Here is a 19496-nt window from a genome sequence, read left to right as displayed (position 1 = left end):
TAATTTTTGACAGTTTGATTAATATGTGTCTTGCTGTGTTTCTCCTTGGATTTATCCTGTATGGGACTCTCTGTGTTTACTGGACTTAATTAACTATTTCCTTTCCCATATTAGGGAAGTTTTCCACTATAATCTCTTCAAATATTTTCTCAGTCCCTTTCTTTTTCTCTTCTTCTTCTGGAACCCCTATAATTCGAATGTTGGTGCATTTAATGCTGTCCCAGAGGTCTCTGAGACTGTCCTCAATTCTTTTCATTTTTTCTTTATTCTTCTCTGCAGTAGTTATTTCCACTATTTTATCTTCCAGGTCACTTATCCGTTCTTCTGCCTCAGTTATTCTGCTGTTGATCACTTCTAGAATATTTTTAATTTCATTTATTGTGTTGTTCATCGTGCTTGTTTCATCTTTAGTTCTTCTAGGTCCCTGTTAAATGTTTCTTGTATTTTCTCTATTGTATTTCCAAGATTTGGGATCATATTTACTATCATTGTTCTGAATTCTTTTTCAGGTAGACTGCCTATTTCCTCTACATTTGTTAGGTCTGGTGGGTTTTTATCTTGCTCCTTCATCTGCTGTGTGTTTTTCTGTCTTCTCATTTTGCTTATCTTACTGTGTTTGGGGTCTCCTTTTTGCAGGCTGCACGTTCGTTGTTCCCGTTGTTTTTGGTGTCTGTCCCCAGTGGCTAAAGTTGGTTCAGTGGGTTGTGTAGGGTTCCTGGTGGAGGGGACTAATGCCTGTGTTCTGGTGCATGAGGCTGGATTTTGTCTTTCTGGTGGGCAGGTCCACGTGTGGTCGTGTGTTTTGGGGTGTCTGTGGACTTATTATGATTTTAGGCTGCCTCTCTGCTAATGGGTGGCATTGTGTTCCTGTCTTGCTAGTTGTTTGGCATAGGTTGTCCAGCACTGTAGCTTGCTGGTTGTTGAGTAGAGCTGGGTGCTGTTGTTGAGATGGAAATCTCTGGGAGATTTTCACCGTTTGTTATTACGTGGAGCTGGGAGGTCTCTTGTGGACCAGTGTCTTGAAGTTGGCTCTCCCACATCAGAGGCACAGCACTGACTCCTGGCTGCAGCACCAAGAGCCTTTCATCCACATGGCTCAGAATAAAAGGGAGAAAAAGTAGAAAGAAAGAAGGAAAGAAAGGAAGGAAGGAAGAAGGAAAGAAAGAAAGAGGATAAAAGAAAATAAGATAAGTAAGGTAAAATAAAGTTATTAAAATTAAAAAATAATTATTAAGAAAAAAAAATTTTTTTAAGTAAAAAAAACAACTACAACAACAAAAAAAAGCGGACGGATAGAACCCTACAACAAATGGTGAAAGCACAGCTATACAGACAAAATCTCACACAGAAGCATACACATACACACTCAGAAAAAGAGGAAAAGGGGGAAAAATAATAAATCTTGCTCTCAGTGTCCACCTCCTCAATTTGGGATGATTCGTTGTCTATTCAGGTATTCCACAGATGCAGCGTACATCAAATTGTTTGTGGAGATTTAATCCGCTGCTCCTGAGGCTGCTGGGAGAGATTTCCCTTTCTCTTCTTTGTTTGCACAGCTCCCGGGGTTCAGCTTTGGATTTGGTGTCGCCTCTGCCTGTAGGTCGTCAGAGGGAGTTTGTTCTTCGCTCAGACAGGACGTGGTTAAAGGAGCAGCTGCTTCGGGGACTGTGGGTCACTCAGGCTGCGGGGAGGGAGGGCCACGGAGTGCGGGGCGAGCCTGCGGCAGCAGAGGCCAGCGTGACGTTGCACCAACCTGAGGCGCGCCGTGCGTTCCCCCCGGGGAAGTTGTCCCTGGATCCCGGGACCCTGACAGTGGCGGGCTGTACAGCCTCTCCGGAAGGGAGGTGTGGAGAGTGACCTGTGTTCGCACACAGGCTTCTTGGTGGTGGCAGCAGCAGCCTTAGCATCTCATGCCCGTCTCTGGGGTTCGCGCTGTTAGCCGCGGCTCGCGCCCGTTTCTGGAGCTCCTTTAAGCAGCACTCTTAATCCCCTCCTCTCGCACCAGGAAACAAAGAGGGAAGAAAAAGTCTCTTGCCTCTTCGGCAGGTCCAGACTTTTCCCCGGACTCCTTCCTGGCTAACCATGGTGCACTAACCCCCTGTAGGCTGTGTTCACGCCGCCAGTCCTCTCCCTGCGCTCTGACCGAAGCCAGAGCCTCAGCTCCCAGCCCCACCCACCCCGGCCGGTGAGCAGGCAAGCCTCTCGGGCTGGTGAGTGCTGGTCAGCACTGATCCTCTGTGCGGGAATCTCTCCTCTTTGCCCTCCGCTCCCCTGTGACTGTGCTGTCCTCCGCGGCTCTTAAGCTTCCCCCCTCCGCCACCCGCAGTCTCCGCCCGCGAAGGGGCTTCTAGTGTGTGGAAACCTTTCCTCCTTCATGGCTTCTTCCCACTGGTTCAGGTCCCATCCCTATTCTTTTGTCTCTGTTTTTCTTTTTTTGCCCTACTCTGGTACGTGGGGAGTTTCTTGCCTTTTGGGAGGTCTGAGGTCTTCTTCCAGCGTTCAGTAGGTGTTCTGTAGGCGTTGTTCCACGTGTAGATGTATTTCTGATGTATCTGTGGGGAGGAAGGTGATCTCCATGTCTAACTCTTCTGCTATCTTTCCCCTCTCCCGTCTCCCCATCTTTTGCATTGCCATTTTTTTCTGTTTCCACGCTTGAATGTTACTCTCTCAGAAATGCCTTCTATAACCACTTTGCCTTTATTATTTTTATCTCAGTCTCTTGTTTATCTTCTTTATAACAGTTATCACAATTAAAAGAGGAAAACTGTGGTAGGATACTCAAGACGTTGTAAACATTGATTAATTCTAGTAAACAGAACTCAGTAACTGAGGTAGGGAAGTACATTTTCCTCCATAATAGAACCTTTTGTATGTATGCATGTACTACTTTAAAAATTTTTTTTACATTTAGTTAAATTTAAAATTGCCCAGTGTTTATCAGACACTCAGTATCTGTTTCACAAATGAATAAAAAACACAATTATCAGTTGTTTGCCTCAAGTTTGTTTCTTTGGTTTCCTAGTACCAGATAGGAAAAAAAAAAATTAGAAGGTAAAACAATTTACTGTGTCCTAAGGAGGTTGCATTATTTTCCTAGCTTTGAAATTTAAGGCCCTAATTTATGTGTCCAACCCTCACTGTTGGACTCTTAAATGCTTTGGAGTTTTTCACATTTATAAGTAATAATGTGTGGAACGTCTGCTGTATTTTGGAATATGTCTTTAAAATAAAACCTTAGGGTGGGGGAGGGATAAATTGGGAGATTGGGATTGGCATATACACGCTACTGAATATAAAATAGGTAACTAATAAGAACCTACTATTTAGCACAGGGAATTCTACTCAATACTCTTAATGGCCTATATGGGAGAAGAGTCTAAAAAGTGAGTGGTTGTATATGTATATGTATAACTGATATATGTATAACTGATTCACTTTGCTGTACACCTGAAACTAACACAACATTGTAAATCAACTACAATAAAAATTTTTTTAAAAGCCCTAGAAATGGGATTATTAAGGGAGAATGTGAGCTTTTTAATGAATTTTGCCACATTAACAAAATAAAAAGCAGCTGAGATTGTCATTTTGGAATAAAACTTGGAACAGTTTATTGAGGACATCAAAGAAAGATATCAAAGATTTTTCAAAGGTTTGGAACCTGTAGATTCAGAACTTCAGTATTAATTAATAAAAGTGGGAAAAAGATGAAGAAATTGTTTGGGGATTGAGTGGAAGAGACTGGTTTTAGAATGTAGGTTTACTTTCACAGTCTCTGTGTGCTCACGATAATTGCTGAAGTTCTCATGCTCTATAATTACCTATGATATTAAGTTTAATCCCTCTCTAATTCTCACCTAGACTGTTAAATTTATCCGTAATATGTATCCTGCCAAATCTTCCTCTGTTGTACTGCCAGAATCCTCTTTCCCAAATAAAAATCTGTTCTTCATCTCACGCCCCATTTCAAGTTTTATTGATTCATCAACTTGTGATGCCAGCTTGGCCCCTTCCTGTGGTGTTGCAAGGCAAGCTTCCAAAATCTGGCCCAGTCTCCCTTTCATTGCCTCTCCCTACATTCTGCCTTCAGCCCAACATAACCCTCTTTGGATTGTGGTATTAGTAGCCACACAGAGTTGTGATACTGTAAATGTTCATACCCCAGAAGTGAATGCCTTTATGACAGTTTTATTAGAAATCGAACTAGTGATACAGCCTTCAATAATTTTACTAGGAATCAGAAGATCTCAGTGATTTCAAAACAAAACAGGGCAAAGACATTTCTTTTACCCATTCTATGTGTTTCTGTCTTTGCTCACAACTCCATGCTGTATTTTGTGTGTCCTCTCCCTACTCTGTTCTTTAAAAAAATGACCTTCTTTGATAAGTTATTCCCTGCCTTTTTTCATTTAGATTTTGCCATGTTATATATGATGATTTTTTTTCAAATCTTTTTAGTCTTGTTCAAATACTCCCATTTTCTAAAATGAGTTTTCTTAAACTTTAGAATATTCTGGCTGAGTTGAGATAAAGAGCCTAATTCAGCGTTCTCTATTTGACACTTTATTTTGAGAAAAAGTAAATGAAGCAATTTTTTTGGTCTTTTCTTAGCATGTGGATATTTTTAAATGCTGAAAATGGAAAGAAAAGACCATTTCAGTTTGATCATCAAACTTCATGAAAATTCTGATTGAGAAAATTAAATGAGTAAGGATTAATAGATATATGCCAACTGTATTCTTTGTTTCCTCCCCCATACGTCACTTCAGGGATTTGTTTGTTATTAGTTTGGGTTTGTAATGTGACCTTTGGATATCCCACTTGTGAAAATATTTTTGCACTATTAGCACATCTATTCTTAGCTCAGATGTTTTTAACACATGTATTTTTAGAACATATACTTTAATATTCTACGATTTTTCTTCTATACTTGTATAGAAACTCAGGAGAATTAAAAAGAAAAATGTAATTGTGTAATGTTAAGTACTTTTTACATTTAAGTCAGTTATTTAATCAATATTGTGACTTTATTTTATACTTTAATTTGGCACATTTGCAAATTTTTTGAAGCAAAGGACAGTTTTTGAATTAAATATTGATGAGATTGATAGTTCTTAAATACTATATAAGTAGAGTAAATTTTTGCTCAGTTAATTAATTTACCCATTTACAATTACAATTTAATTGTGCACTGAGGACACACTAGTGTATATTCTTCAAAGACTGCTTGTGTTATTGTAAAACAATTGGGATTTCAAGGATTTTAAAATAAATTGGCTTTTGAAACATGGTAGACTGACTCTTGTAATCTCCCCTTCAAACACATAAAAATGCTGGATAAATTACAACTAAGACGTGGTAAGAAATAGAAAATGAAGCTTCAAAGAAAGGAAGGGACATCTTGCTGACGTTAAGAGGGAGCTCCATACCAGAAGTGTAAACACTCAAATAGGCACTCCAACAGGAAAGGGGGGTGTGAATATAGGCCCTGATGACTGGGGGCTTAAGTTTTAAATGTCTCATGGAAGTCAAGACATGATTTGTTATATCTGCTCCCTCTCCCTCATTGCTGATTATTTCACGATTGATTGTTGTTTTTACTATCATTTTATTGTGACTCAACTTCAGTGGGTGTTGCTTTTTTTCATAGGAATCCTCTGCACCGTGGGTGTGAAAGTGGCAGTATGGAGTGATTATACATTTACTGTTTTCAGGCTACTCAACTGGGACCAGTTACTTACCTTGGATTTTATAGCTATGAATTTTTCCAAACTACTGAGTTAATTTAGCTTAAGCTTGGAGTTTCTATCTCACCGGAGAATCATGTACCCGCATCACCTTTTTAAAACAGAGAACAGTTCTTTCAAGCCCAGTATTAGAGGACTTACTTCTAAGCATTACTTGTATATTCTCTAAGCTATATCTCCTAGAAGTTCAGATAATAAACTATCAGGAAAAGACTAAATAAAAGGTAGAAAAATAGGTTCATAATGAAAAAGAAAACATGAAAAAATGAACAAGGAGAGTTTCAAATTCATGCATCAAAAAAATATTGAACATCTGTATGTCTGCATTATTCAAGGCACTAGTAATACAGCATTTAGGAAAGCAAATACAAATCTTTGTCCTCTTGGTGCTTAGCTTCTAGTGGTTAGAAAGAACTAAATAGAATTTCTAAAATTGTTTTAAAGAAGAAGTCATTTAAGGAAAATTAGTGCACTGCTTAAATACCAAATGAGCACAAACTGAAAAGAGAAAGAATAATGTGATACAACAGCAGTGGCAGTGGTAGTGTAGTAGCAGCTGCTAACATTTTTGAGCACTTCCTTTATACCAGGTATTGCCCAAAGTATTTTATGGAGTTGGTATCATTATCATCTTTATTTTAAAGATGTGGAAACCAAAGCACAGAGAAGTTAATGCTGAGACAGGGTCATGATGCTGTATGATAGACTTCTTAAACTGCACACTTAATCACAACATGTATTTATCAAATATATTTGTCACTATTTTCCATTTTTGTGTTGCTCTACATTTGCAGTTAGGTGTTAGTTGGTTCATTGGTGGCAAAATGGCTGATCTAGTCTAAACTTAATTTTGCCTGCTACTTAATAAATCATGCTGTGCTTGCCTTTTTTTATGTAAAAGTGCAGAATTTCATGAATTTCAAAAGAATCATCTTATAGAGTGAGTTAGCTCCGATTCCTAAGAAATTAGAGTTACCAAAAAATCAACCACATTTGGTTTAACAGATACCAAGCCTTTCTTTCCTGTAGTTCTGCTCCGTAAGCTGAGTTTAATCATGAAAAACTGTTTTGTGACTCTAGATTAATTAATGACTATGCCTCTGTTTAAAATTAGATATCAAATCTTTGTAATTGGGTCTTAAACATCTAGACTGATTTTTAAAAGTTTTGTTTCGTGATTGTTTCTTCTAATAAGAGGAACATTTCCCCCTTAGCCATTTCATTTTTGGGATTTATATTAACAGCCAGAAAAAAAATTGATTGTGGAACATTATTGATCTATTTTGTGAAATTAAAAATTTAACGTAATTTTTAGCTTATTGGTTGTCATAACTCCCAGTTTAAAAAAAAAAATCTTCCCTGCACTTTCAAATTCCCTCAATCAGTCATAATTTTTCCTTATTTTAATATTCCTATCATGCACTTAACCCTTGCTGCTTCATATTCTACTTACGTGTGTGTGTCTTACTTTCATTATTGGATGATCAGCTTCTTTGGATCAGAGACCCTATTGTGTACACCCTTATTTCTCACCCTCCACCTTCCACTCAAGCGGGAAGTTACTGCCTGGCCCAAAGTGGGCAGTTTGAATTGCGGAAGGAGTAAGTTAAAGTGTGCAGATAAAATTTTAGAAGTTGCTCCAGCCCCAGATGTAACAGGTAAGGCGAGGACAGTGAAGTATGACAAGAAAGAGAATAGGAAGAAAAATACTGCACTGTGAACATACCTTGTATCATAAGCTACACTCCTGAAAGGATAGGACTAAATCTCAGGTAATTGGAATGGGCGAATATTTGATAAGTCTCCCCTTTGTAGTGAAGAATAGTTTCTTTGTCTTCATACATTATTTGTTATTGTCTAGTGAGTCATTTAGCCAACCTGTTCATTTTAGTCGAGATATTTAAGAACCACTATAAAAACAGGATCAGGAGTTTCCCTGATGGAAAAATAAATAGTATTGCAGTGGCTCTTGGTGGGCTGGTCCCTGTAGATTCACTACTATGTCATGTTTCTTTGTCTTCCTGAAAGTACACCCCCTCTTTGATGTTTCTTTGTTAAGTGTTGTGGTTTTTTAATGGAAATTGAATTGATGATTTGGGAAGAGCCAAGTACATTGTGGTCAAGCCCTTGGCCCACTTGACCTTTCCAGTTCTTGATTCTCGGTGAGTTCTTCATTCTGAAGAAATTGGGTCACCTCAATAATACCTTCCCCTCCAAATTGATATCAGTAGGCCAGACAAATGAAATCATTATGCCTGGGGCTTTCATCTATATCTTTCTAAACCTTCAGATTGAAAACTACCATATCTTCTAACTGAATTTTAGAATGCATTCAACTGTTGAATGCCTAATTTTCCTTTTTCCCCTCTACTATTTTGTCTGTTTTCCCCCTGTCACTTCCTCATTGCCTTCCCTTATCCATTAGCTGGCTCCTTTCTGTCTGTTGTCTTCTACTTGGGTCCTCTCTATCCTCTTGCCTTCTCTCATCTCAATGGCTCTGGCTATCTCGAGAACATTGATGCATTTCTTTGTTCATGCTTACATCTATCTGTCTTTCCACAAAACTTATTTTTTCTCTATTTCCTATCTTTAATTGTCTTTAGAATCCACATTGACTGAATGCCTTTCTTTTCTCATTGTCATATCCTCTGCGTTCAACTTATGTAAAAAATAAAATAAAATAAATCACTGATGGTTAAATGAATTCTGGCTCCAATAGAGCAAAACAAGAATTCTGGTCAATTTCCTTCCTCCAGTCTCTACCCTGAATAGCATGATCTCTTTGTTTTTTCATTACTGTTTAGTTTTTTTCTTACATTGTACATACCACATAAGGTTGCTAGTATCTCTGATCAGGTCCTTTGATGAGAAGTTCTAGTAAAATGATCTGTCCTTGCAAAACATCACAGGACCTCAAGAATTTTGTTTAGTGCTTGTGATTCTCTATGTGAAAGCATTGCTTATAGTGTCCTGGGGTACTAGAACAGTGTTCTACCCAGCAGGAGGGATGGTTATTATATACTGTGTCTGGCACACACTGCTATTCTACAGATATCAGCTTCTGCTGATGTTCATAATGATGATGACAGTGTGGGTGAGTGTTTTGAAGGCAAAAGGACAGAAGTAGGAGGAGAACAGAGACACCAGTAATGAGGTGGGGGTACCGGGAGAGCGTGAATCAGGAAGAAATAGCTGCTGGGACAGATGGATTATAACATGTGTTAGTTTATCTTCAGTCACCAGCCTCTGGGTTTTAAAAGGAACCAGTAGTACCACATCCAAGTTGTCCGCATCCAACCATCCAGATGACTCATTCTCCCCTGTTTCATTCCATGTGGCTATCAGAGGACTGACACTCCTCCACTCTATCACCCTCAGTCATCCATCTCGTGTGGGCTGGGGGCAGGGAGGGAGCTAAAGGATAGTTAGGTGAAAATAGGATGAAGATTTAATTAAAGTTCCTGAGTGCCTGCCAGATTTAATCTAATTCTCACAACTTTCTGACACCAGCATTCTATTAGATCCACACACCAGAGGACACAGTGATGCAGCCACATCCTGCCCTTCTTTTCTTATGTCATTGCCTTTTTGGGTATGCCTCATCTAGGTCAGATTTGAACCCCAGGAAAGGCTCCATCTTCTTTCCGAACCTAGTACTTTTTTATAAAAACAAATTTTCCTGATGTTTTACCCACTCAATTGAAAAGCAAGCAAACAAACCAACAACACACTACTTTTGTTGTTGTTTGTTTCTTCATTTTACTGAAGACAAGTGAAAGGAAGATTCCAATCTAGATGCATGGCAAATGTCTTGCATTTCTGTTGCATCCCAGCATGATTGTTGCCATGCTTATGGTGTATGTTTGCAGATAACATTGTAGTGCTGTGCATTAGGAATTGGGAGTGACTACTTCCACAATTGTATGTATGTAACTGAGTGAAAAGGGTGATAAGTAATGATGTAGATGGAGGATCTTTGGAGTACAGATTTATCATTCTCTTGATCCACCATCCAAATTCATTTTAAAATTGAATTCAGGTTAATGATGATTGAAAGTTTTTAAAAAAATAAGTCACCTTTGACTGGTTTCATTTTCTATCACTAACGTAAGTGAGGGACTTTTTTTTTTTGTCTTTTTTGTTTTAAAATAATAGAAGAGAAAAGGAACAGGGAATTAAAAGACTGAAAGAGAAACAGCATGTTGGAAATAGGCAAACATAAGTATTCAAAAAGATAGGGCATTAATTTTTTCCTATAGCTAGAGTTGGGAGAATAAGGTATGAAAAACGTATCATTCAATGTCCTCAGTATATCCCGCTGTGGTAATGTCAGTATAATTGGGGTAACAAAAAAATGTAATTTTACTATTTTACTGACTAAATTCCCTCTTGTTTATCAAAGTGGCCTGCATCCTGCTCAATTCTGCTCAGTAGAAAATAATGTGATTATGAGTTTCTACTGTATATAATATTAAGAATATAATGTTGGTTTTATTACAATCACCTTTCTTAAATTTTTTTTTAAAAATCTGTGAATATCCTTAAGATCCTTGAATTTTTATGTGTTTAGCTTTGTGTTCATGTTTATGACATTTGATTAGTAATTATTCACAGGCCTTATAGAGTTTTAAAGAAATTAGAACTCCCTTTTTAAGATCAATATCTTCCAGGGCTGGATAGCCCCTGCCATTTGCTAGGCTGAGGTTGGTGCAGGGGTGTTTCTGTCTGGCAGGGTGCTGGAGAAGCGGGTGATGGGACTGGAAGCCAGACTTCCTCTTCTTAGTGTTCTGCTCAGGTTTTTTTCTAGCTTCTTGGAACCTTCTTTGTAAGTGGAAAAACTCAGGTAGTCAAGTTGGAAAAGTGTTCTCTAGATGTTTGTCTTATAGATTCCATTAATTTTGTCTGAATATTAATCTTCAGTTTAAAACAATGATACCATAGATTTGGGCTTGTTGAAACAATTTCAGTTTCTGTTCATGCTGTTTCTGTCCTTTTTTTAACTCTGGTCTCCTTTGTTTTAGGTTTAGCAGTTTCCCTACAACTCTTGCATGGAGACATTGAACAAATCAGAAGGGAATACTCATCAGTATTTTCTCATGGAGTATCCATCACCCGGAAGTTGGGTTTTTCTAATATTATTATGCCTGGTAAGTGACTTGGGATGCACTACATGATGAAATATGGCTACTTTGTCTGCTTTTGACGCTTGAGAAATTTTTCAAATTGTCAGCTTCAAAGAGTTCAAATGGGCCATGCTTAAGAATAAAATGAGATATTTAATTCCTTTTTAAAAAAATCTTTACATTTTTATTATATTAGGGTGGATAACTTGTGGGGGTCATGGTTGCATTTCATTATGGCCATAATAGGAAAACTGAAGTTGAATACAGAAAATATTTTACCCTCTGGTGGGAAGTGTTACTGAAGTCACTTAGGGGAAATCCTTACAGGTTTTGGCAAGAATGGTTATTAAGCAATGGTTAGCCTTTTTTGGAGGCTTTTTCCACCAGAGATATGTGTGTATGTGTGTATATAAATAAGCAGCCATATGCAGACGCTATATGTATTTCTATACATCTCCTCTTTCTATTTGTATATATAAATCAGATCTATATTAGCAACCAAAAGAGACTCCAAAAAAAGTGTTTGTTTCTGAGTGGAAATGGTAGAAGTTAAGGAGAGTCACACCAACAAAGTAAATGCCAAGTAAGTCTTTCTCAGGGCTCTACATCCTACTTTCCACAACCAAGAAAAAAAAAAATAGACCAAATAGTCTCAAATTGTCGACAGTATTTTTAGAAATGAGATCCTTTAAATCACTGTTTAAATCCCATGTGTAAAAAGCAAGCAATGGAAGTTGCATCTGACAGGCCTCTGGCGCAGTTATGAGACTGATGGTAGGACTGTTGTCCATAAAGACCTAACATGATGCAGAAACTGACTGGCATTGACTGTCGCGGCATTTTGTGATCTCCTGACGGAAATGCATTCATGCAGGAAAGCCTAAGAGAACAGCCTGGAAAGTTTCCTGAGGTGGCCTGACCTAGCTTAGGGACCCAGTCTGCCTGAGCATCTTCTGTTAACTATTGTCGAAAATGACTGTTTACAGCACTGTTTACTTGGTGGCATGTTATTCAGTGGCTCTTGCAACCATTCATTATTTCCTTCAGTTGCTATAAATAGCTGGTATTTCCTCTTTAACAAAAAAGAAAAAAATTTCATCCCACTGGGAAGCAAATTGATGGGTAAATCTAATATAAAAAGCATATTTTAGAACAGAATGCAGCCAGCTGCTAAAAGAATTCCTCAGCTTGGTCTCTGAGCCGCATCATTGAGAAATGGAAAAATATTAAGCAACATGACACTTCACTGGCTGAATAATTGTCTGGGGTGTGCTGTGCTCATGCAGCTCTTGTCTGGCTTTAATGATGAAAATGAGCTTTCTGTGAAATAAGTTTCACTTCTGTCCCTTTCTCATACCACGTTATGGCGAGGTTCATGCTGACCAGGGAATCATCCTCCTAGACACATGTCTGCAGTGCCCAAGACTGCAAGAGATTTTTTTTAAAGCACTTTCTTCTTTTTCTTCTCTCATTTTTTCTTCTTTGGCTTTTGAGTCTTTCAAATTAGATGGAGAAGGGAAGGATGTGTGTATTAACTTAAACAGCTGAAAGCAACTTTACAACTCAATGGAATGTTTTACATTGGCAAACATAACAGCCATTGTTTTGTTTTCCTTTGTTATTTTTTAGAATTTTGACTTGTCAGTTAATTCTCACTGGTGGCTCTGATGAAAACTTGAGCTGGGTTTTCAATAAGAAAATACATGTGAACAGCATTTCTGATCCCAGTGTTATATTGACAGTCTGCTAGGATGATGGGGTTTTTTGTTTGTTTTCCTTTTGTTTTTCTAGACTTGTCCTTCAGAGTTAGTATTGTGAATAGGGGTCAGGATGGGTGAAGCACGTGTTTATACCTACAGGACCTTCATTAACTTAGTTACTGCCTTTCTGCAGAATGAATTATCTGTGGTCCTGACACTAACAGGAACGTACACAAAACTCTTCTTGAGGATCACAGAATGTCATCAATGCCAAACTCTATTTGGGATGGGAAAACCGTGTAAACAGAGATTCTCCCCTTGGTCTGGCTTTTGCATGGGCTGGTCTCGGGAATGTCACCTGGTATAAGGAGACTACCTGCCCATGTGCTTTCGGCCTGTCATGAAGTCCTCCGAACCCTTCCTGTTGCTAAGGGTCAGTCATTCAGCACTTTATTTCTTAGAGTACCCAGTTTCCAAAGAAGAAAAGTTACCCTCTGTGAAGCTCCATCACTGCCACCTACGAACCAAATAACTCTACAGAAAGTTCCATGGTCTGGCCTCTGAGCCCACGAGAGGGAGGGCAGTGAAAATGTTTCAGTCAATGCTCTCCAGTTGAAATACAGTGCGAGCCACAAATGTAATTTTAACTTTTCTAGTAACCATTTTTAAAAAAGTAGGAAGAAAGAGATGAAATTAATTTTAACAATATATTTTATTTAACCCAATGCATCCAAAATATCGTTTTAATAGGTAATCCATATAAAAAATTCATAATGAGTTATTTTACACTATTTCAACCTAAGTCTTTGAAGGCTGGTAACTACTATACATTACAGCACATCTCTTTCCAGCCAAGTCACATTTCAAGGACTCAGTTGCCACATGTGGCAGTCGTTATGTGATTGGACAGCCAAGCTTTAAATGTCTTAACAGACTGTACAAAGCAGAGCTCGAGCCGTTGCTGAATATCAGGAAGGACTAAGTTTCCATCCACCAGACGCTTTGGAACAAAGCTGGCTGATGTGTCAGGAATGTCATGGGAGGTGAGGCGGTGTCCTCCTCCCACCCTAAGGGTCCATTCTTATTCTGAGTTGATGCTTCTTTCTAGGCAATCATCATGGTCTCCCTACTTTATCTTCCCTACCTGTACCCTCTCTCCTGGAGACTTGTTGTCACATATCAACTGGTAAAACTATCCCTCTTTGTTAAGGAACACTTAATTAATACCTTCCATTGCATTCACTTTTAATACATCTTGGCAGTTCCTAATCCTAAAAAGAATTAAGGAAAAGTGGTGGACTGATAGGGGAGGGAAGGGTTGAGATTTGGAGGCTAGAGGCTCACACTGAAAACGATGAACAGAGCCCATGTTTCAAATGGTTGCCAGCAGTAGTAGCTGTGATAGTGATTTCCAGATTTGTTTAAGTTTATTTTACAAGTATTTTCCAGAGTAAGCCTCCTTTTCCTTTGGTCTTTAGGCAGTAGTTCAAATAAGTCAAATTTCTATTTGGTTAAAGTTGACTAGATAGTGATTTATAAGACTGGGGTAAGAAGAATGTTGTAGAGATGTTTGCCTCCCATTTAAGAAGATATATAATTTTACTCTTTTAAATATATATATTATTATTATTATTTACCACTTACTGATAGAGACATGTACATCACCAGATGGAATTGCCTCAAATAATCCTTCTTTTGGAGAAAGCAAGTGGGACCCTGCTTTATTTGATGTTCCCTAAAAATATATCGTAAATCTAACCAAAGGTCACCACGCCCCAGTCCAAGTCACTGGACCTCCATATCATATAGGTGCAACTACTCTGCTTAGATCTGAACCCCTGATCATGTCACCAAGGAGTGGTGGTCTTTCACCCAAGGAATGCCACAGTGACCAAAGAGAGGGGGAGGCGTGTCACCCTGAGGTTGGATCCCAGCCCCAGATCACATTGGGGAAGAGGCTGCTGCCCCCAAATTATAAAGCTTACATGCCCCACTTGCCCAAGGGTGTAGGGTTTCCCCAACAGACACTACCAGAAATGCATGCGTTGTCCTAGAGTATGAAGGGCAGCCCATCCCTGCTCCTGCCTTTGTGCACCACTGTCTGGAAAGTCCTTCATGGCTGCTGTTGTATCATTTGCTTGATAGTCATAAACAGAAATTAAAAAGCTACCCCCTCGAAAGCTTAACATCTCAGAGTATTCTTTTAAAATAAAGCAAAACAAAAACGAGAACAGATATGTTTTACTGAAGTGTACTCTATGTGAGAAATCCAAGGTTAATTTTTCATCCCATGCATAAGTTTTCCCTGTGTGTGGTCTGCCTTGATTTCCTGTTACTTGTGAATCTTGCCCCTATCCCTTACCCTGCCCCTCCCCCCTCCACCGCTGCCCTGAAGGTATCCTGAAGTAGTAGAAGCCTAGGTGTGAATGGCATATTATATTAGTTTCCTATGGCTACTGTAACAAATCGTCACAAATGGGGTGGCTTAAAACAATGCAAATGTACTATTTTACCGTTCCGGAGATGAGAAGTTTGCATGAGTCTCACTGGGCTAATATCAGGGTGTCAGCAGGGCTGCATTTCTTCTGATGCATTCTCTAAAGGAGAATGCCTTTTCTTGTCTTTGCCAGCTTCTGGAGACTCCCTGTACTCTTTGGCTTATGGCCCAACATCATTCAACCTCTGCTTCTCTCATCATATCCCCTTCTCTGACCCTGACCTTCTGCCTCCCTCTTATAAGGACCTTTGTAATTATATTGAGTCCACCCTGATAATCAAAGAAAATCTCCCCATCTCAAGATTGTCAGCTTAATCACATCTGCGAAGTCCCTTTTGCCGTGTAAAGTAATCTATTCACAGGTTCCCAGGATTAGGACCTGGACATCTTTGGGGAGGTAACGGGGTGCCTGCTACACACATGAAGGGCCATCCAGCTCAACCATGTGTCCAATGCATGAATGTCCTCCTGAGGTCCCTGAGGATGGTTTTCCGGCTTGTACTTGAGTATTAATAATGGCCAAGATCACACCATCACATCTTACATCTTCTCTCAAAATGACCTCTTTCATGTTGAACTCGTCTCCCTCTACCTTCTATCCATTGGGTTGAGTTTCTCTGCTTGTAACCTCAACATTTTAAAATTCAGTTAACTCTCGTCTCCCTCATCTCTCCTCTGATGGGTCCCTTCTCCATATCATTTATGGTCTGGATGATACCATTTCTGTCTGTCTCTGTCCTAGAAATGAAATCAGTGCTTCATAATTGGTCTGACCAATCAGGGTGGGACTGTTACCTTCCTTGCTCGAGGCACTAGTCTTTTGGAGACAAAGGCTGAATTGCACTAGCTTATTTGATGGATGTTCTCATCCTATTGAATTACATTTTCATGGGTAAAGCAGAGATACGGGTAGTACATTGGGCATGATTCTTAATCTCTATAGTTTAGTTTCCTCATCTGTAAAATGGAAATAATAGGGCCTTTCTATAAGGTTAATATGAGGATTTAATGAGATATTCTACTTGTAGCACTGGGCTATAAGTACCTGACTACTGTCTATCTGCTACTATCTACTACTAAACGTCATCATCATCATCATCATCATCATCATCATCATCTAAGTTCACAAAAACCCGGAGTCTTTTATATATGTTCTTTTGTTTTTAAGAAGGACAGGAACTTTTCTTTTCCAGTTCCAAAAATAACAGCAAATATCTAGCACAGAAAAGGCACTGGACTAGCCCCTGTGGCTGGGGACAGTGGTTTACTTGACGTGATGAGCATGTCCTCTATGCCTTTATCCAGTTCATTCATAGGACAGAATCAAGGATCAGGTTTTCAGCTACTGATAAAAACCTCTTGCCTGTTGAGGTCAAGCCATAAATCAACCCCATTTGATTGTAGTCACTGAACTCTTTTTGAGTTTGTTCCTATTGCTGTGGCCTTATCTCTGTCTCGTCTACAGTGATGTTTTGAGAAGCCTTCACATGTGTAAAGGCTTCCCAGTCAGTGGGCCTGTGAAACAGAGAGAAGTGTCAAGCACATCAAATTTACAGAGCAATAAATTTAAGATGTGCAGGGTATTAATAAACATTGTCAGGCAAGTAGCTTTTCACGATTGGTGCTATGACTCCATTTCATACTTAGTTTATGATTTCTCTCCTAATTACCCAAGGTGCTTTCTTAACACCATTTGGGCTTATTAGTTTTCTTCAGAGCCAACCTCAAGTGTATTGACTTTAATTAGCACTTGTTTCAACTTTATCCTTCTGCGTATTTTGGCAAAACGTGGCACCTTGCAGTATTAGAACATAGCAAGCTGCACATTCCTGGGGGGACACAGGCAGAATGGCATTCAGGAGAAATGTTCTTGTCATGTATTCTCTTTTCAAAGAAATCTTATTTTAGTCTACAAGTTTTGCAAAAGATAAAGAGGGTTACAGGGACAGGGACAGTGACAGTTAAAGAACAGAAAGCTAAAACATATGTATAAGGTGTTTTAATTTATGAGTGTGTTACAGTCCAGAACTTCTTTTGTAAGTCACAGAAACAGCAAGCATGACATAATAGTCTCGGCCCTCCTACTGCCTCTCCCATCCCTACCTCTCTGCCTTTACCCCTTCCCCACTTTCATAACACAGAAACTTGAGGCCCCAAGGTTTATCTTACCCTGTCTAGACTAATGTCACAGAGAATAGACAGTAGCAGAGAAAGACTTGAATCCAGATCTCCTTATTCCAGTCTTCCTGTGATCCTACCTTTTTTTAGGCTTATTTGAATTCAGAAGAGAGAGAAGAATCCAGCAAAGTTATAAGCTAAACCAGCTCTAGGGGTCCATTTGGGAAGCAAAGGCCATTTTTAACTTTGGTCCCTTTGGAACACACCATAGCTTCCACAGATGTCTCATCCTCTTAGTGAGAGCCTCTCTCATGTGACACCCCCTCTCCTCCATTCAACACCCCGTCTCCTCTTACTTTTATCCATGGCACTTAGCATTATTCAGTGTGCTCTGTGTTTTACTTCTTTGTTCAAGACCTACTCCTACTAGAATCCCTCCACAGGGAAGCCATTTTTGCTTTGTTCACTGCTGAATGTACTGGGCCTAGAATAATATCTGGCACATAGTAGGTGCTCACGGTATATTTGCTGAATGAATACACGAAGAAAGAATTTCCTGGCACTGGCAGTATGTTACTGTCCCCCCACCCCTGTTCTTCTGTAGGGCCAGCCTGCACACAGAGGGGGGGGAGACAGGTTGCCTTGCAAACCTCCCTCACCACCCCCGCTCCCCACCCCCCGTCTTTGCTTAAGTCAGAGTTGCCGGTCCTTCCAACAGCTGAGAGTTGGAAGTCCCCCTCCCAAGAAACACTTCCTCTCCATTTTGCGTGACAGTTAATCCCCATGTAGCTTGGACAAGCTAATCACTCATTACAAGAAATTTCTAAGGTAAAAACTCCTGTAGCTGTACTTCCCATTAATCAGTGTGTGTTTTATAGTCTGTGTGTAAGCACGGCCACTCATCATGTGTCACCTCCTCCAAGAAGCAAAGGAATTTTACTACTGTTAACTAACATCTTTTGCTCTGAAGTACCTTGATTTTTGTGTTGTGTTTTTACCTGCCAAGTCTGTTCGCGGGAAAACTATTGTCAAGAATTTCCTCTCGGATTGTTGAAATAGCACGTGTGCAGACCATTAGCGTTGCAGACCTGTTTTGAGTTGAAATTGATGGCTTCAGAGGACAAAGTTTGTGAGCTTATTTATTCTATAATGTAATTGTTAAAATAAATAGCATTGAGAATGTGTGTTATGTATGTATGAATACATATATATAAAATGATAACTTTATAGTAATTAGATGAACTGAGTTATAAAAAAACTAGAAAACTTGTAAAATTTACTGGACCATTTTCTCTTAAAATTTTTTTTTAATGGATATGGTTAAAACAAAAAACCTTCAAAGCATACACATATACTTTTACATGTGTTGAAATACGTTGCTTTTCTCCTGGAATTCCAAGTTCATTGCCTTTCCAGGTTGATTTGTATGAGTTGTGTGAGAGTACTGAGAAATTCATAAGACAGAGACCACTGTATTAGTTGTTTCCACTAATGTATTCCTTATATACTCTTTGTAAAGGGTGGGTGAGACGTCATCCCTTTTAGAACTTATTCAGTTTCTCTCTTTTATGGCCCATCTGTTTCCTGTTCTGCCAAAGTCATTTGCAAATGATGTTCTCATTAAAAGTTGGTCTTTATGTAGGAAGGTGACCAGGCACACCTGTATTCCTCCATGTTTTTGAAAGCTAGGGTACTTTCTTAGAAACACTTTGGTCAGGAAGTTTGAGAAATTTCCCAGGTGTGGGCATATTTGTATGGTTATTGTTCCTTCCGGTGATTTACTTTCTTAAGGAGAGATTTTTTATTAGCAAAAACATATATTGCGTTTGGGCCTTCAAATGTTGGAAAGCTATGTTAAGTAAATTCAACCTTGCCAACCTCACCAACATTTACCTTCAAAAACTTTCTAGCCACACTTGGTTTACTTACTTCTCATGTCTGTATCCACTCACTGCTTACCCCTAATTTACTTCTCACAGGAGAGATCAAAGCATGCTGCCGAGCGTGTTCGCCTCACGCTGCTAGTTGGCATTATATTCTATTTTTTTCTTGCAGGAATAAGAAAGGGGGGCAAGGTGAAAAAGCATTCAAGTTTATAAATAGCTAATGGAGAAACAAAAATAGATGATATATGTGTACATAGACTATGTCAGTTTGAATCCAGGGCCCTTCTCATTTGTTTTATAGCTTGATGGCAAGAAATATTAAGCCAAGTGTGTCTGTATGACTGACTTATTCTACATCTGTGTTCATAAACACTACTCTGGATTCTTCCAGTAGTGAGGTCATTTCATCCACGAATTTTGGGAAA

The 19496-nt window shown here is 39.1% G+C and overlaps 1 protein-coding gene across 3 annotated transcripts in view; it reads left to right on the top strand.

The window, feature by feature from the left end:
• DOCK4 (dedicator of cytokinesis 4) overlaps positions 1-19496 on the top strand; it is a 478765-nt gene that overhangs the window by 289873 nt on the left and 169396 nt on the right. For all 3 annotated transcript variants that reach the window (XM_073809841.1, XM_073809840.1, XM_019925305.3), the window contains exon 13: positions 10769-10894. In XM_073809841.1, coding sequence (XP_073665942.1) covers positions 10769-10894 — 126 coding nt within the window. The remainder of the gene's footprint in view (positions 1-10768; positions 10895-19496) is intronic.

This window comes from Tursiops truncatus, chromosome 9, assembly GCF_011762595.2.
Source record: "Tursiops truncatus isolate mTurTru1 chromosome 9, mTurTru1.mat.Y, whole genome shotgun sequence".
Lineage (NCBI taxonomy): Eukaryota > Metazoa > Chordata > Mammalia > Artiodactyla > Delphinidae > Tursiops > Tursiops truncatus.
This window is presented reverse-complemented; position numbering and strand designations above follow the sequence as displayed.